We start from the raw sequence: 22,058 nt of genomic DNA, 5'->3' as shown, positions 1-22,058 counted from the left end.
CAGCGTTGTGGATTGGATTCGCCGTTCGCAGCATGTCCACAGGTTTTAAAGCAGCGCTTTCCCGATGCCGCGGGTTTTGAAGCAGTGCTGTGTTGGTGGAAATCTTGCGGTTTTTCACTGCAGTCAAACTGCGAGATTTTTGCCGGGAGTACATCCCGTGTGACCCCAGACTAAGCCAATGCATCAGAGGGGCAGTTTATATTGCCTGGGAGTAAAAAACCCGGCCGATATACACCCGTGTGAATAAGCCCTTATAGTTATGCTAACATAAAGCACCGGAATAGGTTCACCATTTTGTTTCAGAGGTTTGGATATACAATTTGTATAGCCTCGTATTACACGGCAGCTATGGTGACATTCCTTTTAATTAGGGCGCATTCAGACGACCGTATATCGGCTGGGTATTCACGCCGGCCGATATATGGCGTCTCTCACTGCAGGGGGAGGAGGCTGGAAGAGCCGGGAGCAGTGCTCTGAGCTCCCGCCCCCTCTCTGCCTCCTCTCCACCCCCTCTGCACTATACGCAATGAGAGGAGGTGGGATGGGTGCGGGGCTAAATTCCTGGAATTAGCCCCGCCCCTCCTCATTGAAAATAGTGCAGGGGGGCGGAGAGGAGGTGGGAGCTCAGAGCACTGCTCCTGGCTCTTCCAGCCTCCTCCCCCTGCAGAGAGAGACGTCGTATATCGGCTGGTGTGAAAAGCCAGCCTATATACGGTCGCCTGAATGTGCCCTTAAGGGGATATAGCCTAGTTTGTAGTGCAAAACGTTTTACTCCTTTATTAGAAATTTTTACATAAAAGCTTGAGATGGTGCATTAAAATCTTAGACTAGCATCTTCGTCACGGCAACCGTAAAAACTTCTAATAAAGGAAAAAGACTTTTTGCACTACAAACCTGGCTATATCCACTTAATTGAAAGTAAAGTCTTCAGCTGTGCAAACTTGCAGCAAGCCAGACACAAGCACAAGTCTCCTCCCAGCAGCAGAAGCACTTCTCCGGAAACCCGTAAGACGACTGCTGGGCTCATTTTTTTTTTTTTTTAGCATGTTGCAGCAGCTATGGTGACAGTTCAGGAGGCGGCTGCTTCCTTTTTTTCTGTTAATATATCTGTAAATTATTCTGTAAATTGTTTTTACTTTTTTGTACATTTTTTTTTTTAACATCTATGTCCCGCATGACATCATAGAAGACCTCAGAGGAACATTCACAATATAATTTATTTTACAGGAACAGCATCAATAGAGGAAAACATCCCCCTAGTGTGACATTAGTCACTGTGAGAGCTGGACTGGGGTCTGCTGAGACCCTGCAGCTCAGACATGCTGGGAGTCGTCGGCGATCACGTGATCGCTGGGTCCAAAACAGGACATGGCATTACCTCTTCGTGTATTCTCTATATAGCACTCATTGAGCGTTATGCAGACTGTAAAAGAAAAAGATAGAAGTCTTTGAAAATGCTTGTGTCTTCTCCTTCGGAGCTATATTGCAGTAGCAGGAGCTTAAATCCCGCACTATATTTTTACTATGGCACCGGATTAAAGCCCAGCCTGTAAATTTATGGCGCTTGGTCCATAACGAGTTAAACAAGGAGAGTTGTGAATGAACTATAATAGAATGGATTTTGTGCATTTGTATGGAGAGGTTTTCAGATGTCCCTGGATAGGTTTACTATAATAATATTATAATGCTGAAATGTAAAATTTACATACCGGCCACAAAGTGTGATATAAATTTAATTAAACCGGATTAAATAATGTCAAGCAAGACAACAGCAATGATTTCATTTCATTGCAATTTGACTAATTCCACCAGAGACGAACATAATTCTATTTATTATCGCCTGGTCCAATGCTCAGTAGCTTTCCCTGGCATGGAAAGTGATTCACCACTAGAAAGGCGATGCGTTTTATAGAACAACGACCTTTTGAGTCCTGCCAGGTCTGTCTAAGTGAATCAGTCATTCGCTGTGGACAGTGTGATGATTGGAGTGTGAAAAGAACAAACATCCGAGACTCGGCTTTATGCTACACACACGACAGGTCTGTTATCTGCATGTAAAATGTCATTTATTGTAACTTTGGAAGAGACAGTTAAGAAATTACGGAGAGCGGATAAGACTGCTCGAATCAAGTGCCACCAGCATATAACCTTGTCCTCCTATCACTCAGTGATACAGCGTCACAAATGTGTCCTTTTCCGCTACAGAAAACTACTAGAGTCAATTACGCGGTATACAGTAGGTTCAAAATTAAAGGGCCACCCCAGCAAAAAGTAAAATAAAATCAAAAAACATTTTTCCCATCTCTGCTCCCCTAACCTGATTGTCTGTTACACTCTGGAGGTCTGCTCTGTGTATTGCAGCCACTTCCTTGCAGTGCCGCCTCCTGTCTAATACTTATCAGACACCATCCAAATGGTGAAAATTTTGCTTTCGCTTTCAATCGATCCCATGATGCATCAGTACAGCATTAGCTGAGGCTATACCATTTCTGCCTGCTGGGGTGGACAGTTTGATTATTATTACCTTCTATATTCATCTAAACAAGCTACAGACCATAAGTAAATAGTCAGGAAGAAGATGCTTGCTCTTCTCTATTATATCTGTGTGATCGTCAGTAACTGTGATAGGATTTTCTGTGGCAGGATTCATGCAACAACAGAGTTCATAATTGACTAGAAACTGAATACATAATCCCAAGTAGATCTATAAAAGGGTGCATTCAGACGACTGTATATCGGCCGGGTATTCACGCCGGCCGACATACGGCGTCTCTCTTTGCAGGAGGAGGACTCTGGAAGAGCCAGGAGCAGTGCTCTGAGCTCCCGCCCCCTCTCCACCCCCCTGCACTATTTTCAATGAGAGGAGGCGGGATGGGGCTAAGTGGCAGGAATTAGCTCCGCCCCCATCCCGCCTCTCCTAATTGAACATAGTGCAGGGGGTTGGAGAGGAGGCAGAAAGGGGGCGGGAGCTCAGAGCACTGCTCCCGACTCTTCCAGCCTCCTCCCCCTGCAGAGAGAGACGCGGTATATCGGCCGGGCGTGAAAACCCGGCCGATATATGGTCGTCTGAATGCACCCTCAAACTGGGAAACATTTCACTGGAGTGGCTATTTAACAATGCTCAGGTAAGTGCTTCAGTGCAAGAAGCTGCTGAGGTCACCGAAGAAATTATATATATAATTTTTTTTTTTACATAAAATATGATATTTTCACATAGAAAAGATCACCAATAACATATTATACAGTTTCTATGAGAAACTCAGTATCCCAATTGAGAAAGTACTAATACAATGCAAGTCAGCAACATCACTCATCTTAAGCAGTTTGGAGAGGTTACTGCAGATCCGACCTAGCTGCACCATTAAAATACCTCTCTATGGTATATAGCTGTACACAGAAATCATTCTATTATTTACTTCAAAGCAGCCTAGCTATGCTGTGCAACGCTATGTGGCTTAAATCTCCTGGATTACTGGACAAAGAGAAGACAGAGAAGAGCCGCTGTAAGAGCCGACATTCATATTTCCAGGGGCGAATCTCATCAAGTGTCTTTATCCACATGATACTTTCTATAGACCAGAATACGATATAGAAAACCTTCGGTACACCCAAGTGTGACAACTCAACAAAAGGAGGAAGGAAAACGAAATGTGGGAGCCACAAGCAGAATGAAAGCTTTCTTAGGTTTTGTTGCGAATTGCGTAATAGATTATATATAACACACTTATTTTACACAAATTGAAATGACCAAATTGTCAGGAATCGAACCTGTAGACCCTGATGCTTACTGAGTTACTGATTTCAGCTGGACTGCTCCTTGCTGCTCACTGCCCAAAGTTCCAAACATCTTTGAGCGTTCCCACGTAACATGTACCAGCTTGCGGCTTAGACTCCGCTCAGTCATGACTGCCAATAGCTGACCTTATGAGCAAGACCGCACTTCCATTGAAAACCGCACCTGGGTGGAATCACAGCTACAAGCCGGTACCTGCTATTTGGGAGAATAAGGAGCTTTTTTTTTTTTACGTGAATGGAGGCGAAGCAGGCCGGAATCGTTCTGGCGACCCTCCATTCACAGTAAACATTGTGCACCTCCTGCTTACACGGCCAGACAGACACTTGGTTTTAGTTCTTCCAAAACCCAAGCAACTCCGACAGTTAGTGCCCTGCTGGCGGCTGTGTGTACATGGGACGATTATCACCCGAATTTGGGGTTTTGCACGATAATTGCCCAGTGTAAATGTATGTTACACTAAGACCACCTAGAAACAACGCAGACAAAAATAGCTGGCTTAGGTGGGACATCACACTGGTTCTGAGATACTCACCCAACACACATGCCCACAAGACTCTTTTCCAAACCTACGAATATAGAAAAAAAAACATTTACATTTTAATGACTAAGTTTTTAAGATAAACTAAACACATAACAGCTTAAAAAGGGCAAAGATCCAAGAAGAATAAAGATTTATAAATCATGGACACGCATGTTTTTTTATTTGGTTTCTTTGCTTTTAATATATACTTTAGCTTTTAAATTAACCAAAACAAGAGACAAATCTCTAAAACCGTCCTTGGATTGTCCGGTTAGTAGACAACTTGGCCCCTTTAGGCCTCCTGCACTTAGGCGGGTCGGACCCTGCATGTGGGATTCCTGCAGCGGAGTTCGACCGGGTGCCCGGCCGGTGACCCCAGCTTACCTGTACAGCAGCTTCTGCACACGCTGTGGATGTGCCAGCCTGCACTCCGTTGCACATGCGCAGGAGGCGCTGGGGCGTGACGTGTATGCTGTGATACTTCTGCAGTGCTTACTGCGGAAGTGCCGCGGGACAGATGGCTTTCATTGACTTCAATGGAAGCCAGCCGTGCGTAACCCACACAAAATCGCAGCATGTTGCAATTTATTCTCTGTGAGCGGAAAATCGCAATCGATTTCCGCTCGTGGAGATGAAATGATGTTTTGCCATTCAATGCTATGGGCTGTATTTGCTGTGGAGGCGGACGCCCACCGCGGACTCAGCAATGCAAATACGCCCGTGTGCAGGAGGCCTTAGTGTCTCTGTGTTAAAAAAAAGAATCAGCACTTACCTTTTCTAAGGTGCCGCCCCGCTGCAATCCTGGCGTTTGTTTGTTGTGAAAGGTGACTTCACTGGAAGTCAGGTGACTGCTGCAACCAATCACTGGCTGCAGCATCTTGTTCCCGAACGCCTGGCATTATGGTGCTCAGGATGTGAGGAGAACTAGCGGTAACCCGGCTTCCAGTGACTTTATTTGTCACAACGAACGCCAGGACTGAAACGTGCAGCAGGAAACAGGCAAGTACTATTCATTTTCTTATTTAAGCACAGGGGGTCCTAAAAAGGGGCCATATTGTCTAGTAACCGGAGAACTTCTTTACTGCATAGAAATACACTGCCTCTATATAGTTTCATGACGCCCGTCCAGTTGGTGCTTCATAATTTGCCAATTCACTTTTAGGGCAATGTGTAAGTAAAAAGAACTACTGAAGTATATGGAGAAGTAAGATACGCAAATACATTCAAATCAAGCCCTTCAAAGACATGTATAATAATATTATTATATAATACCAATATTGGTTGCATATCTAAATATCATGGCCACTGTGTTTAAATAGAGTTTTACCAGAGTTACACGTTATAACCTATCCACAGTATAGGGGGAAACATGTTGATTGGTGGAAGTCTCCCAAAAATCCTGAGAACAAGTGTCCCGTGTGCCCCGTCCTCCAGACAAGGGCTTACTGCACCCCTTGTAGTGAGAAGAATGAATGGAGCAATGGTCACGTAAGTGCACTGCTGCGCCATTCATTTTCAATGAGACTGTAGGGATAGCCAAGTGGCAAGGGCTCGGTTATTTGAATTGAAATAAATGGAGTGCCAACCACGCAAGTCCAGCCAGCGCTTCATTTACTGTGAAGTCACTGCATGGGGAAAAGCATCTCCGCAGTGACGAGAACAGAGGGACACAGGATCCCATTCTTAGGATCTGTGTGGGGGTCTGAGACCCCCAACAACCTGCAAGTTATCCACTATCCACATAATTTGTCATTCTGGTCATCTTTAATCATGTGGGTGTATTTCCACAGGCCTGTAGTGTTGGTCAAAAACATTAAAATGAATAACCCGTAAAAACTGTGCGCACAGTGGTAGTATGGAGTAAGCCAAAAAAGGAAGCATGGTGGCTCGGTGGTTAGCACTGTTGCCTTGCAGTGCTAGGGTCCTAGGTTCAAATCGGATTAAAGGCAACATCCGCATGGAGTTTGCATATTCTGCCTGTTTTTGGGTTTCACACTAGCCTGTGCAAATACACAATTAGAGAACCGAGGCAATATGACTAGCGACTGACAGTAGTAGCAAACATGTGCAGACTTCAGCATCTTCTAAGCTGTCATATAAGTGAGAATGACATTTAATACAAGCTGGATATGCAATCTCATTAAGTGAGATTTCCATCATACCCTCAGGACCAAACGTTGTAGTCTCAACCGGGAGTAACCAAACAGCTGTTCTGTTCTGTTGGTGGGTACATTCATTTCAGACTTGAGGGTAACTTTAGGGAAATGGTATCTTCTGAGGATGGATGGGCTTTGTCTTCTAGGTCTCACACTATATGAGAACAACTGTTCTATAGCTTATGTTCTTTAGAACAACATTTCCTACTGAATATCGGAGACAGAGCCCTTCTTCTTCTCCTCTTTCATTAGATAAAACCAAGCACAAATTCCTGTTTGAAGTAAATAATTAATTATTCAGACTTGGTTAGTGCAGCTCGATATTAATTTATTCATCAATCATTTTCTGTGTTCAGTTGAAACCACACAAAAAAACAGAAATCATTTCCATTCCGTATCTTTTCTATGTGCTACATTAGGAACAGCTAGAATGGTGCTAAGATAAGAGACCCCGACTCCTGAATGTAGAATGAATAGATTTCCATATCCCGACCTAGCAAGCTCTATAGCAGCAGAGATGATGTTGTTGTTTTTTAGCCCTGCTTGTAAAATACGTTCCTGACACTCTAACAAATGGACTTTTAGGGCAGCTGTTTTGCAGAGATAGGAAATATCAGGCACGACATGTACAATGCTTGACATTCTCTTGCTCTGGACACTCCAGAAATAAATGTTCTTTTTCCAGTAACTTACATCCTCTAACAAATACAGCAGCAGATAATTTACACTAACTATGCACGGCAGTCAAATCATGTCAGAACGCAGAACGATTCCCTGAAACATCAACAGAAACAACCCCTGAAATTAGAAAGTGTTTACGAAACAATGTCTCAAGTCTACAAATCATTCTTAACTGTTGACCAAGTTGACGCAAAATACTTATCAAAGCTCCCTAACGTAAGCCCATCGCTGACCTCTGCGTTGGTACCATGAGTAGAGATGAGAAAACTTTTGAAAAGTTCAGTTGGGCCGGTTTACAGATTTTGGTTTGGTCCCAATTAGTTAAAACCGAACCTTCGCCAGTAATAATGATCCAGCCAAATGTCTGTGGCTCAATGGTTAGCATTGTTGCCCTGCAGCGCTGTGGTCCTAGGTTCAAATCTGACAACATCTGTATCGAGTTTGTATGTTCTTTTAGAATAATCACCTTTTTTATAACTGCATCCAGATGTTTCCCTTGGTCAGATTTGAGCCCAGTACCTCATCACTGCAAGGCAAGAGTGCTCATCACAGAGCCACCATGCTTCTTCCTCCTCCTCCTTCGGAACAGTAAGTTCTAGAAGTTGATGCGTAAGGATCTGAGCGATTCTGACAAGGCACATATTGCATTGGGTAGACAACTGGGTCAGAGCATTTCTAAAACAGCAGGTCTTGTGTTCTTGATAGGCTATGGTTCATAACAACCATCAAGACAACCATTGATAAAGTCCTGGGTTCCCTAGGTTCACTGACGTGTATGGGAGCAAAGGCCAGCTCAAAACAGCTACTGTAACACGAATTGCTGATAAGATTGCTGGAATTTAAAAAAGATAAATAAAAGTATCAGAATACACAATGCATCACACAGAGTGCTGCATTTGGGGTTCCATAGCCACAGACCAATCAGAGTGCCCATTGTGATCCCTGTCAACCACCTAAAGTACAAACACTGGGCATGAGCATAAAAATTTCTTTTATATCATGTGGTCAAAAACGAAGGAGGAAAAGTTAGCATGGTGGTTCGGTGTTTAACAATGTTGCTTTACAGTGCTGGGGTCCTAGGTTCAAATTTCACCAAAGGCAACATTTGTATTGAGTTTGCATATTCTCCCTGCCTTGGGTTTCTTCTTCATAATAATCACCTTTGTTTATATAGTACATACATTCATTGAGGAGAAAGAAGCATGGTGGCTCAGTGGATAACACCGTTACCTTCAGGTTCAAATCTGACCAAGGACAACATCTACATTTCAGTTAAATAAAGGCAATTATTATGAAGCACAGGGAGAACTTACAAACTCCATGCAGATGTTAGATTTGAACTGAGAACCCCAGCACTAAAAGGCAACAGTGCTAACCACTGAGCCACTGGAGAAGAGGCACGATTTCCAATAGGACGTACCACCTGAAGTTCAGAATTGCCGCAAACCTAACCTTTAGTAACGTTCGGTCCAAAGCATGGTTCGACTGGTGCAGTTCGCTCAACACTAATCATAAGCTTAGCTGTCACATGATCAGTTGCCCAAAATTAGCTGGAAACTGTCAGGGATCAGTGCTTCGGGGCTCTTAGAAAAGTGAGTGAGTATAGGTTGGTGACATTAAAGCTATGCAAACCTTAAAAAATAAAATTAAATAATATCATTTTACTAGATAATCCCTTTAATTAAAAATGCCCTATTGCTTTCTTTAAACTGTTTCTATACAGCTCATGTCTCTAAGATAACAGACACACACTGTATGGTCTGGTCCTGCAGTCATACTCCCATCTGTTCCCATGTATAAGCTAATATTCATTCACTAGGCAAGAGAAAAGTAGAGGGATGGAAGAAAGTATGACTGCAAGATCATACTATAAAGGTTTGTCTGTTACCATGGAGACACATACGTCTGCACAGAAGCTGTAGAAATAAAAAATGTAGGAAATTCTTAATTGAAATCTACTACAAAATTTCTTCATTTTAGATGTTTTTGGACAGCAAAAATAAATTTGGTTGTGATCATGGATATAGCTTTTAGGAATTACTGGATTGTATAGAATTAGAAAAAGTGTGTACTACTGCAAGTCAGCAAAATTTACATCAATGGAGCTGAGCTGCAATACCAAATATGGACAGGTGTGATGCTATTTCTGAAAAAAAGTAGCCATGTTTTTCAAATCTTTGAAAAACCCCTTTAAATCAGGGATGTTCACTTTAAGTATTTATCTATGTATTGAATTTCTAAGACAAACCTAGCAATCAGTCTTTCCCGCTTCACCATAAATAACATGGTTTACCCCCCCCCCCTTTTTTGTTTATTTCTCTTCCGCTAAGTTTTGCTTTTTTTTTCTACTTCCTTCTCTCCTTTGCTTTATGTCCGATTTTCCTAACTCTCCTGGGTCTTTCTAAAACAGGTATAAAAAATGACCTGTTGAGATAACATCTGTTTATAATGGACATGCTCATTCTCTCTATGGACCTACTTCATCTGGACATACTGGTAGAGGTCTACTGGAGTATAACAGTGTACACATCAGTACAAAACATCAACATGTGGAATAGTATACCTATAAACATGCTGCCTGCAACAGGATGCTTCAGACTGTGTAGATGTTGGTTGGTACTTGCATGGAAAAATGAAAGGAGTTATATTTACAGGGGAGATAAAACAAAATATCCTAATTCTTCATAAGGTATAAAAATAGCAGACATCAGTTGGCATAGAAAGAACAGTTCACTATAACGTAATGATTGTCATAAACAGGGCAGCAGATGTGGGGGCGATAGAGCCAAATACCTCCCCTCCCCAAATGACTATGCTGATTTTTTTCCTTTTGAATCGGCTATCTGTGGGATTTATACTTACCTCGCCTGCTACTAGGCTCCTCTTCAGCTCTGAGAACTGACACACAAGGTCCTGGTGCCACACAAGTGTCAGGACATACTATGCACTATATCCCGATGCTGCCAGGCTTAGGACCTTGTGTGCATTGGTGCCTGGAGCGAAAGAGCAGTTTGGGAAAGGGGAGGGCAAACAGAGACGGGTTTATTCTACGCACTTAATTCTGGAGTTATAATTAATTTAGGGCCTTGGTGTGGAATCTAAATCAATTCAGTGGTCTGAAGTAATAGAGGAGGTCAAAATAAATTTACATTTGTGAAATAATTTAAGGGGAGGTCTGAATTTATTTAGGGGTCTGTTCTTGCTTCTAAATCCATTTAGGGTACTGGTCTGGAGTTTGAATTTATATAGGGGTCTGAATATGTGTTTCTGTAAAGGCTAGGAATGACCACAAAAGCAAGGGGTTAAAAATGTCTTGGTAGCAAACCTTGCAGTGGTCAGGAGAAGTTGGCATGGTGGTCTGGGCTGAATGGAGAAAAGAAGAAAAGGAAATATAATGTCTACAACCAGAGAAGACGTCAATAGGTCATAGGGTGTATCAATTAATTTAGGGGTTGAGTCTGCCGTATGAAGCAATTTTGGGATCTGCTCTGGGGCTTGAATTTGTTTTAAGTGTGTGGTCTAAAATCCAAATTTGTTCAGGGGTGTGCATTAATTAAGGGGTTTTATCTGTGGCCTCAATTTACTTTGGCATCTGGTTTGAGGTCTGAATTTATTTGTTTTGATATAGAGGCTGGGGAATGACTGCAGAAGCGAGGGGTCAAAGAAGTCTTGACAACAAACACTGCAGTGTTCAGAAGTAGTCATGGTGGTCTAGACTGCATGGAGAAGAAAAAGAGAAAGAATGTCTATAAATCAGAGATGATGTCACCTGGTCAAGAATTTGGAGTTGCAGGTCCGGATTGTTTTAGGAGTAGACTGAATGAGTTTTGTGGTCTGGGGTCTAAATTTTTTCACGGGTCTGCATTCATTACTTTTTTTCTTGTGTCTGAATTTATCTATAGAAACTAAAATAAATTCAGACACTAGACCAGATACTGAGGATAGGCTGCAGAAGTGAGGTGTCAAAGATGTCTTGTAGCAGACTCTGTAGTGTCTAAATAAATTGTCATAGCAGTCTGGGCTGGTTTGAGAAGAAAAGAAAATAGAACATCTACAATGAGACCTCACCTGTGAATTACAAGATTTAAAAAGGACTCGTCACCTCTTCTGATGTGTCTGTTATAGTAATAAATATTTGCAATTCCCATGAGTTAGTGGAACAGATACAGAGACCTCTGAATTATAAAAGTTTTCCTATCAATAAAGCCTAACGTGCATGGAGATTTTTTTAAATAAAAACTATTTAAGTAGAACTATAAAGCTAAAGCTGCAATACACTGAGTCACATGTAATGTGGACTACAGCTGTCACATGATAGTTAAAATCAAATAGTAGTGCTACAGAAAGTCTTTGCTCAGCTCTAGCCTAACTGACAACTGCGTGTTACCACTAGCAGTGTAAATAGGATGTATTCCTACAGAATCTACTATCATGAGTAATGATTGGACGCTGTCAGATCGTGTGAGTAGGTTTCTCTATGCTCCCCATCCGTTTTCCTTCTCGTGTTGACAGTGTCTATATACATAAGAGCTTTCGGCAGTCTTAAACCTGCGGCATTAAAGTTACTGCCTGAGGCTTTCCGGGCTTACAGTTGCACTTACTACAAAGGAAGACCAAAAATTAACCCATCCCTGCTGTAGGCCTTTTTGTTTATTGTGTTTTAATTTTTCTATCCCCACTTTCAAATAATCACACTTTTTTTGCATTGGTCTGGTGACGCAGCTACATGAGGGCTTGTTTTTTGCAGGATGAGATGTATTTTTCAGTGGTTTCTTAGCACATAATATACTGGGAAACGTGTAAAAAGTGCAGTGAAATGGAGAAAAGAAAAATCCTGCAATTTTGCAAGTTTGGTGCGGGAGCATATTTGCTTTAACGATGCGTGGTAAGAATAATACCTTATCGTTACTCACTGATTATGGGAATACCAAAATGTATATAGTTTATGTAGCTCGCTCCATACAAGGATATTCGACATGCGCCATACATGTACAGCGCACGTTGGAAAGGGGGTCAACTGGTACTTATGTTTGTAAAACATAATGCTTATGTCCTAACAAATAGTGCTGTTGGGTTGGTTCATGATGGGCCACAGGCATATCTGGAGGATAAGTATACTCATTGTAAGAAAATAAATCATTCAAGCATCTAGAAGAAATTGTCAGAATCAAATGAAACTTCATATATGTGTGTGATTGTAACGTTGATATAAGTAAGTGAGTACAATATCAGAGCAAAAGGAGAATTTAGTGCGAAAAACTGAACACCTGAAGGGAGGCTCTAGTACCCTGTTGGGACACCTTTAGCTTGGATACAAGATGTAATACAGGCGGACATGGAGGCACACAAGTTCCATATGGTATCCTGCGGCAGAGTGGTCCACATTTGCAGTACACGTAATGGGTGCTGTGAGACCAAATGTCCTCAAGCCAAGTGCCTAGAAATGGTCCTGACAGACACTGGGGCCCGAAACGATGGTGTCACCTATCTCGTCAGCGAAGCAGTTAGAGCTGCTCATGAAGTTGGACAATCAGACAATCTTCTCTACTGGTGTTCTGTCAAGGCCACCCTGAGCCCGGTTGCCTTGTGTGTGCGCCCCTTCATCAATATGACCATCCAGCTTCTCACATTCCAATAATGTTCCCCTCTCAGACTCTGTTAACCGTGTGAAATCTCTTGGATTGTGGATTGTGGATAGTGAAAACTGAGGTCCACTACACATATGTAGCCTTTGAGAGCCTTTTAGAGCCTCAGGTGGGAAGACTGTTCATTAGAGATGAGCAAACGTACTCGTTTAGGGCAATTACTCAATCGAGCATCGCTTTTTTCGAGTAACTGCCTACTCGGGCGAAAAGATTCGGGGGGCGGCGTGGTGGAGCGGGGGGTAGCAGTGGGGAGCTCTCTCTCTCCCCCCACTCCCCTCTGCAACCCCCTGCTCACCCATGGCACCCCCCCGAATCTTTTCGCCCGATTAGGCAGTTACCCGAAAAAAAGCGATGCTCGATCGAGTAATTGCCCTAAATGTTCACTCATCTCTACTGCTCATCTAATCATGCCAATACTCTAATGATTTCCATGCCTGCTTGAGATGTAACTGCATGCCAATTTTTGCAGCAAAATAACTCCTTCTGGGTGCTTGACTTTTTTTTTTTTACAAAGAGTGTATTAACAGGTAACAATAGGCGTTCATAGGTATAAAAAAATTAAAATAAGTGCCCCAACCAACAGTAAACGTATTAAGAGTTTAAAAAAAAAAAGAGCCCACAAGATTAACAGTACATATTTTTTTTAGCCTGCAAAACATTCCATATTTAAAAACCTTTTTAACTGTACAACTAAACTGTATTCGATTGAGAGTCTTGTTTTTTTCCTATTTTTCAACAAACAATAAAACACAGATAATATAAATTTTAGGTATCTTACTAGGTAGAGTAATTTTTCTAGTCATTTATAGATACCCAGTTCTTCTGCCAAGGTGTAATTAGGGGCCATTTAGTATTACCAGTAGAGATGAGCGAGCACGCTCGGATAAAGCAGTTACTCGTGCGAGCATCGCTCTTCTCGATTAACTGCATACTGGTCCGAGCAGGCTCAGGGGAGGCAGCGGGTAGAGACAGAGAGAGATCTCTCACTCTCCCCCCACTGCCTCCCCCCCGAGCCTGCTCGGACCAGTATGCAGTTAATCGAGAAGAGCGATGCTCGGTCGAGTAACTGCTTTATCCAAGCGTGCTCGCTCATTTCTAATTACCAGCCCAAGTAAGCTTTGATCGGATTTCTGAAAATTGAAAACACTACACCGTGGGCAATCCTCACCTGATATTTCTTTTCTTCAGCAGTAATCACCTGGCTGATTTTTAGTTCAGCCATTAGAGATATAACTATCCGTGACTGGAGCTTAATAGAATGGTAGTCTAACCTGTAAAGCAAGCCTGAGGTAGTCTGAAACATCCCCTCTTGTCCCTACCGGATGATCTATACAGCTCTTTGCACAAGCCTATCAGGATACCTTGAGATTATTTACAGCAAGAATAGAATTGTTCTAAACTAAAATCAACTAAACCACCAGTAAAAAACAAACAAAAACGCTACCAGGATATTGCCTCCATGTACTAAGCCATATAATAAATTCTGCTTTAAAATCTAGAAGTTGTAGATTATTTAAACATCTGTAAATATACCCGCATTTAGTACTGAACCACATTACCTGTCAATGAACCCTAAATCCTTTGTTTTGTTCCTGGGTCCTTTTGTTTTAATTATATCTTTAAAGTACAATATCTGTAAAATATGTGCCTTACTGGTGGCATAGGGACATTACAAAAATAGTGAAATATGATATGTGCTATATATTGTAGTGGCTTTGAATGACTCCTAAGAAATCCTAATCTAAGCTTGGATTACCTTTTATCACTTGCTTCTTCCCAAGCACCACCAAAATTGGATCCCGAGATAGGGAGGTATCAATCACACGGCCATCATCAAGTTTTCCCTACGGACACAGAGAAATATTAGTATTGCCAAGATAAATGAAACACAATAAAGAAGTCTTTAATGTTAGGTGCCAATGTGATGAACACCAAAACATGACAATGAGTTCATAGAGCAAGAAAACAGATATCCCCTTAGTGACGGCCCAATAGTGTTTTTACGTCCTGCAACGGCAGGACGTGTATGGAGGGAGATAGCGCCGCTATCTCTCTCCATACAGTGCAGGCGTCAGCTGTTTATTATAGCTGACACCCGCAGGCAATAGCCGCGATCGGCCGAACAGCCGATTACAGCTATTAACCCATTAAATGCCGCTGTCAATTCTGACAGCGGCATTTAAATCCCCCAAAGCCCCTCCGCGGTGAGGTCGGGGGAGCCATGCAGGTGTCATGGCAGCCGGGGCCTTCTAAAAGGCCCCAGGGCTGCCTTGGGAGATTGCCTATCAAGCCATCCCCTATTTATGCGTGTCTCATACAGGAACATTAGAAGATGAGCCTCACAGGGAACAAGGAGTGATGTGAGTGATGACAACCTCAGTATAGTGCTGCTATAACAGCAACTGGGAATAAGTCTGTTGCTCTCATGTGTGTAATTTATTAATATGTTAGTCTAACAGAAGTGACAAAAAAGTGACAGCCACCTACAGATTCTAACCGGCGCTAACTTTGAGAAAAGTAAAATACACATTTACATTTTCCGAACTGTGATTTCTGTTCTGTAAGTTTATAGCAGAAATTCATGCGGCCGTCACTGCCAGGTTGTCTGAGCACTGCATAACAATTACCCAATGTGAAGCCACTGCCGCAATGAAATACAACGCTCTCATACTCTAAAAGGAGATTTTATCCCTTGTTTACTGCAGTAATTACAATATTTATAGCACGGAACAAAAGCCCAGTAGAAATTGTCTTTCCTTGCGCTAAAAAAAAAAAAAAAGAAAAAATTACAATTCTGTGATCTAGTTATCATAAAACAGGTTGTTACTGCAATTACCTGCTTATTACTGGAAACAGGAAGGCCGGCTAATGAGAGAAAGCTCTTATGGGAAGGAGATAAGCGGCCTCTTATGTTCTACAAGATAGAGCTCTGATCGCACCGAGCTCTTCTAGGGATTATAAATGGCGCGTTCTGTAACCTGATCATTAAAACACAAGAGTTGTCCAAAAAGATGGATATACACGGTGTTTGAAAACTCGGAAAACAAAACTAGAAACAATGAGGAAATGGAAATCTTGTCCAATAATAATAATCTTTATTTATATAGCACCAACTTATTCCGCAGCGCTTTACAAATTAGGGAAAACATGCAAAAAATAAGTCATAACATCCAGTGCCGCTTGGGAAAAAATTGTGGACGTGGGAGGTTAGGTTTAAGGTGCTTAACAGACTGGAGAGTATGGGTAGGGTGGAGATATGGGATGGCGCAGCATTATGAAGGCCTTATGGATGAGAATGAGGAGTTTAAATTGTATTCTATATTTGACGGGCAGCCAGTATAGTGACTGGCACAGGGTGAAGGCATCACAGTAAATGGGAGGGGATGGGGCGGAGCTAAGTTCCACCCCATCCTGCCCCCTTCCATTGCAAATAGTGGCAAGGGGGCGGAAGCTCAGTGCACTGGTCCCGGGCCGGCCCGCCTCCTCTCCCTGCAGAGAGAGACAGCGTATATCGGCCGGGCGTTGAAAACCCGACCGATATACGCACGTCTGATTAAGCCCTCAAACAGATGGGCGTGAGCGACGCTATGCTTGCCGCTACGGAGCGTAGCTGCGCATGATTCATTTCCGCTTGTGGAAATGAAACAATTGAAATCCATGGTTTTGTTCTGTTATGCGGCTGTGATTATCATGGCAGTATAACGGGACTCTATTACACCCATCTGTTTAAGGCCTGAATTGACATGCTGTGGAAATGATGTGAAATGGTGTGCATGTGAACTACATATATCAGAATGGTCTGGCACCCTGTAACCACTATGTGTGGGAGTATACGCCAAGCAGCCACCCCCCTCATTATCAAGAGGCAGTGTGAGTGGCTGTCTCATCGGTGTCCTGCACAGGTGTAATTAGCTCCCTCATTTGGTAGTCAGCTACCTGCATGGTGAGAGGATGCATCTATATGCACTCCTTACTCAGTAAGTATATGGCCGCTTTCTGTGATTGTTTTTATGCTGTGGAAATGAAATCCTTACCGCAGGTCAATTAGTACAGCGGATTGTTTTCCCGCAGCATGTAGATGAATTTCTTGAAATCTCCACCATATTGCTTGTAATGCAAAGCGATGTAGATTTTCTGCAAGCAAATTAGCAGCATTTACTCTGGATGTCCTCTGAGGGTATGAGCGGCTTATTCAGACAGGCGTATATTGGTAGGGTTTTCATGCCCGGCCAATGGAAGGGCAGGATAGGGCGGAGCTTAACTCCGCCCTGTCCCGACCCTCCATTGCACACTATGGCGGGGGGTGAGAGCTCAGTGCACTAGCTCCTGTCACGCCTCCTTACCTTGCAGAGAGGGGCAATGTATATTGGCCAGGGGTGAAAACCCGACTGATACCCGTCTGAATAAGCCCTGATGTTGCGGGTGGGGCGCGCCTAAAATCAGTGTGGAAATTAATATGTGGTGCTGAAATGAAATCTGCAGCATGCCAATTAGCTGCAATGGATCTGTAGATTACTAAAGTCCACGTTAAAATCTGCACCGAATGGTGTGGATTTTGGAGTGGATTCTGGGCTGCAGAACGACTGCTGCGGACACCCTGCAGCAAATCTACCCTGTGTGGACATAGTTTTTATGGGTAACCAGCCCCTATGTTTCCATTGTACCCATTTGAACATTTGTGTCTCCTTCCAAGCTGCACAGATTTACATCATGGCTCACATCTCGCACCCAGGTCACATGTCTATTGAGAAAAACGTTTTTAGTTTATATCAGGGGTTAACTGATACTTTGGGCTCGTAAATAGAGGGCTGTTCAGTAGTGTGCACTAGGAAGAAACCCCTCCTATTCAGGCACAGCCATGAATATATATTTGCATGTCAGGAGGACGGCATTGCAGCAATGTAGATAAAAGCAGAGAAACTTTCATGCCTTCCTCCCATCCTTGTACTGTCAGCACAACTGAAGGCTGGCATGAATCATCCTCCGATTGCTCTACGGCAATTTGTGGTGTGTCAATATTAGGTTTTATGGTAGGATGACTAGACACACAGATTTCACACAAATCATATGACAGCAGGTGACTATCACTCCGTTCACATGGTCTGAAACGCCAGACTTCAAAGTTCTTCTTTCATATTCATGAAGCTCGAATTATAGCCTGTTTTTAAGAAAATGATGTGCCATCAATTCCTGACATCTCCTTATACAACCTGTCATACTCTGAGAGGAACTGGTGCCTCACAGATGAACCTCTCTCAAGAATTTGCCTACAGGTCAGTCAACCGGAGACGAAAATAATGGGTTTTTTTTTACAATATTGCTGGTTATTTTCAAGAAAACCATTGTTCCCTTAAGGGCTCCTTCACACGGGCATATTTGCATTCACAGTATGCCGAGAATAGAACCCATTGATATTAATGAGTTCGTTCACATTCTGCATTTTTGCATGCGTATATCTCACGTGCGCAAAAAAATAGGACTTGCTCTATTTTGTGCGCATTTGTGCACCAAAGGACCCCATAGAAGTGTATGGGAGGCGCACAAATGCATGCATTGAGGCACAATTCTGTGGAGAAAAAAAAACACGTTAGAAACTTATTAGGCTAAAATAGCCATTTAATTCAAAGAGTCGTCTGCTGCGCGTTAATGAACATGTCCTGCGTTTGCGAAAAATACTTTAAAATGCGCCGAAGCAAGTGCAAAAAAAACTTCATACATAGCGCAAATGCATTGCGCTGAGGCACACGAAAAGGCACATAGGCCCGTGTAAAGGAGCCCTAAGGGCCGGTGTCATACCGGCTAAGGGCTCATTATACTAGGGAATTTGCGTAGCTAAATTACACGTGCAAAAAAAAAAAAAAAAATTGGGACTATTAGAACCAGTGGTTCCTCTGGAAACGGTCAGATGAAGGAAATTTTAGCAGCGCAAAAAACTTGCACCTGAAAAGATAGGACATGAGCAGAGATGAGCGAGCATGCTCGTTTAAGCCGGATGCCTTGATCGAGCATTGATATTTTCGAGTAACTGATTACTCGACCAAGCGCCATGCGGGGCAGGGGGAAAAGAGGGGGGTGAGGGAGAGACCCCACCCTATATGTGGTGCACAATGTGCAGGAGTTTCCATAGACTCCTATGGGAGCTGAAAAAAAGGGAGGGGGGTGTTTACCTGCGTCCAACGGTGCTGCTATTTTACACATTAGAAGTCATTAGGAAGATTTCTACTGACCGAGGGAATTCCGAACAGCAGTGCATTTTTTCTGCAACACGCAGCTCCAAAGCATGTGAATGGGCGATTTCGACACTAAGGAAACTAGGACTCGACTGAGAAAAAAATCGTCCATTTACGCAAAAAAAAAGCGTGCCAACTTCTGCTCAATTTTGAGTCCTTAAGCGCCTTTATGTGCGAATTTACACAATGGGCGCTGCATATTTACATGTTTTACTTACTTTTTATGCACGCAAATTGTTTACATTTTCATGAGTAAAAACACTCACAACACTGCTGCCATTCATTGTAATAGGCAGGTAAGTTAATTAGTATAACATGCGATTTTTATGTGCATGAAACTTTTGCGCAAACGAACTGTGAGTGCAGAATTCGCTTATGTGAACAAACCCATTGAAATCAATGTGTTCTATTCACTGAGTATCGCGCGTGCAAAAACACTGCGCAAATACGTTTTGTGTGACACAGGCCTTGTATACAGGACACCAGCAACTGACTTGAATTACAAATTAAGGGCTTAAAGAAATGGCGTCTTTGCTCCATTTTGCGGCCGCGAATATACATTTTTGTATTTGCATTAATGTAAAAAACTGTTTCTACCCCAGCTATTCCAAGACTAATGTTAGAATAGCGCCACCTGCTGTTTCTATTCTGTGTCCACCTCAGTAAATGTTCCACCTACTTCTCTCTGTGCGTACTGAGTATCAGGTGAGCGGTGGCTTCGGAAGTTCCTGCGTCTTCTCTGATGTCACAAGAGATGCCAAGCAAGTGGGAAGAGAGTGAGACAGTATTACTGCAGAGAAACGAGACTGAGTAGGGAGTGACCACCTGGGAAACAGTTAATGAGATGGACTGACATAGAAAGGCTCTTCAATAGAAACAGCAGGAGGCGCTATTCTAATAGTACTGCAATATCTGGGGATAGACTAAAAAAAAAACTACACACAGATAGCATATGGACCCATATTATTATATTGTGTAATACACACTACCAGGTTTTCACAGTCACAGACTGCGTGGAAAAAAGAATCATCACATTCACTATTTTGATTTTTTTTTTTTATGGACGGGACTTACCCATTTAGTCAATGGGGAGAGGGAAAAAAAATGGCCAGCACATACTTTATCCCATAGTAGTATATTAGGAATTAGTTTGCACAGTTCTCTTCTTTCCAAACCTGAACCAACTCTCTGATCTAAGAAGCGTGTGCCCAAATCACATGGCATAGAAGGGTAAACTGTGACCGCTGGTATGTGGTGCCATCTATGTAGATAGAGCTCACGCATGTCGTCTACCTCACGGACTCTCGCACAATGCGGAGGCTCGTGTCAGAGAAATCTGCATATATGATTACAGCCGGCCAAAAGCGGGGATTAAATACTGTACTAAGTGACTAAATACAAGCTTCTCGCCTGAAATCCCCGACTTGGCACGTGTGATGTGGGTACACAATGCCCCGCCTCCAGGAATTCTTAATAGTATTCAAACTAAAGCCCTTCAGGGCTCCTTCACACCAACTATTTTTTTCACCGCGAGTTTATTAGATCATCTTTGATCGCTTTTTTAAAAGCACATTTTGGTGCCCTTTTTTATTGTGGTGGTACTAACGTGCGTTTTTCTCTGGCAGTTGTTTTAAGCTATCTCCACACAAGCAAGGGCGATAGCGGCCCGTGAAGGACACCCCGAAATCGCACCTCGCCCAACATGCAATTTTCCTCGCATCACTTCAGGGAAGTATTGATCCCGCTGACAGCCGCAGCAGAGAATCACTGATTTTCTCCCATTGTTGGGAGGAACCTGGCATCGCACTGCGTGCCCCTGCCCAATGGGAGATGCGATGTGAGGGCACACACACGATAGGACGTGCCGCAATTTATATAATATACACATTCAAAGTCCCACCCTCCCCGTAATCTACATGGATCATCCCAAAAAAATGAATAATAATTTTACTCCCTGTAATTATCTACGCAGTGTCTTCTAGCTTAGACGTGTTTCCCACCCCTTGCGGTATTATAATCACACCCAGAGCATATTCCCTTGTGGTATAATAGCTACACCCAGAGTGCCCACCATCCCGGTATAAGAACTACATTCAAAACTCCACCCCCATTAACAGGAGCCATGCCTACTTGTAGGTGGGCACCCTTCATCACAGTAGCAGCAGCCAGGCTATCCTCCCCTACCAGCAGATAGCCAGGCACCCCCCTCCTAATCAACCACACCATAGCGCGAAGCAACCAGGTGCCCACAACCCACCATAGCAGCCAGATGCCCCTCACCCACCACTGTAGAAAACAGCCAGGCACCCCTCTTCCATCAGCCCCATCCTGGTAGCAAACAGCCAGGGGCCTCCCCTGCAGCATCCCTCTTGACTATCTCCCCTGTATACAGCTGTACTAGAGACTGCTGCCCTTCATTATGTGCACTGATGGTGGGATGTTTGAAAATGTCAGTGGAGCAGGACTTTTAATTCCTGACGCTCTCCGATGGTCAGAGGCTGGAAGCAGAAAGGGACATAAAAGGTAGTGCTAGTCGGTGTGAGCCTAGACTGCAGTGGAGAATTTTTTTTTGTACCCTTAGAGTTGCAGCTGCAGAAAAGCGAGGTGAGCTAGTTGGAAATAGCAAAAAGATTTTAAAGTCTTGTCACCATTTGCAAATTCTAATTGGAGACTAAGGCCGCCTGCACACGGGCGGAAATCCTGCGACGGGATTTCCGCCGCTCAAAGCCTGCACTAGGAGTGCATCTACAATACGCACTCCTATGCAGACGGCGAAATGTCGCGCGGCAAACAAACCGCGGCATGCTCCTATTTTTGTGCGGGGCTCGCAGATACGTCACTCACCATGGCGGCCGGCTCCGGTCTGCGCATGCGCCCGGCTGCCGGCACATGAAAGAGCCGGGGCCAACCGGGCGCGGGTGAGCACGCGCTCGGCTCTGCAGGCGCTCAGGTCGGGTCCCGCGGCGAGAAGTCTCGCCGCCGGATCCGACCCGCTCGTCTGCAGGCGGCCTAATTGGGTTTTTCTGCACA

General features: G+C 43.4%; 1 protein-coding gene across 2 annotated transcripts in view; it reads right to left on the bottom strand.

The window, feature by feature from the left end:
- The window catches only part of FKBP11 (FKBP prolyl isomerase 11), a 28,856-nt gene that overhangs the window by 4,714 nt on the left and 2,084 nt on the right, over positions 1 to 22,058 (bottom strand). The window contains exons 3-5 of one of the 2 annotated variants that reach the window (XM_066585722.1): positions 14,555 to 14,642; positions 9,717 to 9,772; positions 4,329 to 4,362 (exon numbers count right to left, since the gene is read on the bottom strand). In XM_066585722.1, the coding sequence (XP_066441819.1) occupies positions 4,329 to 4,362; positions 9,717 to 9,726 (44 nt within the window). In that variant the 5' untranslated portion in view covers positions 9,727 to 9,772; positions 14,555 to 14,642. The remainder of the gene's footprint in view (positions 1 to 4,328; positions 4,363 to 9,716; positions 9,773 to 14,554; positions 14,643 to 22,058) is intronic. The other variant, XM_066585729.1, reaches the window with a different exon arrangement.

This window comes from Eleutherodactylus coqui, chromosome 1, assembly GCF_035609145.1.
Source record: "Eleutherodactylus coqui strain aEleCoq1 chromosome 1, aEleCoq1.hap1, whole genome shotgun sequence".
NCBI lineage: Eukaryota > Metazoa > Chordata > Amphibia > Anura > Eleutherodactylidae > Eleutherodactylus > Eleutherodactylus coqui.
The sequence above is the reverse complement of the archived record's forward strand: the minus strand, read 5'-3'. Positions and strand labels throughout refer to the sequence as shown.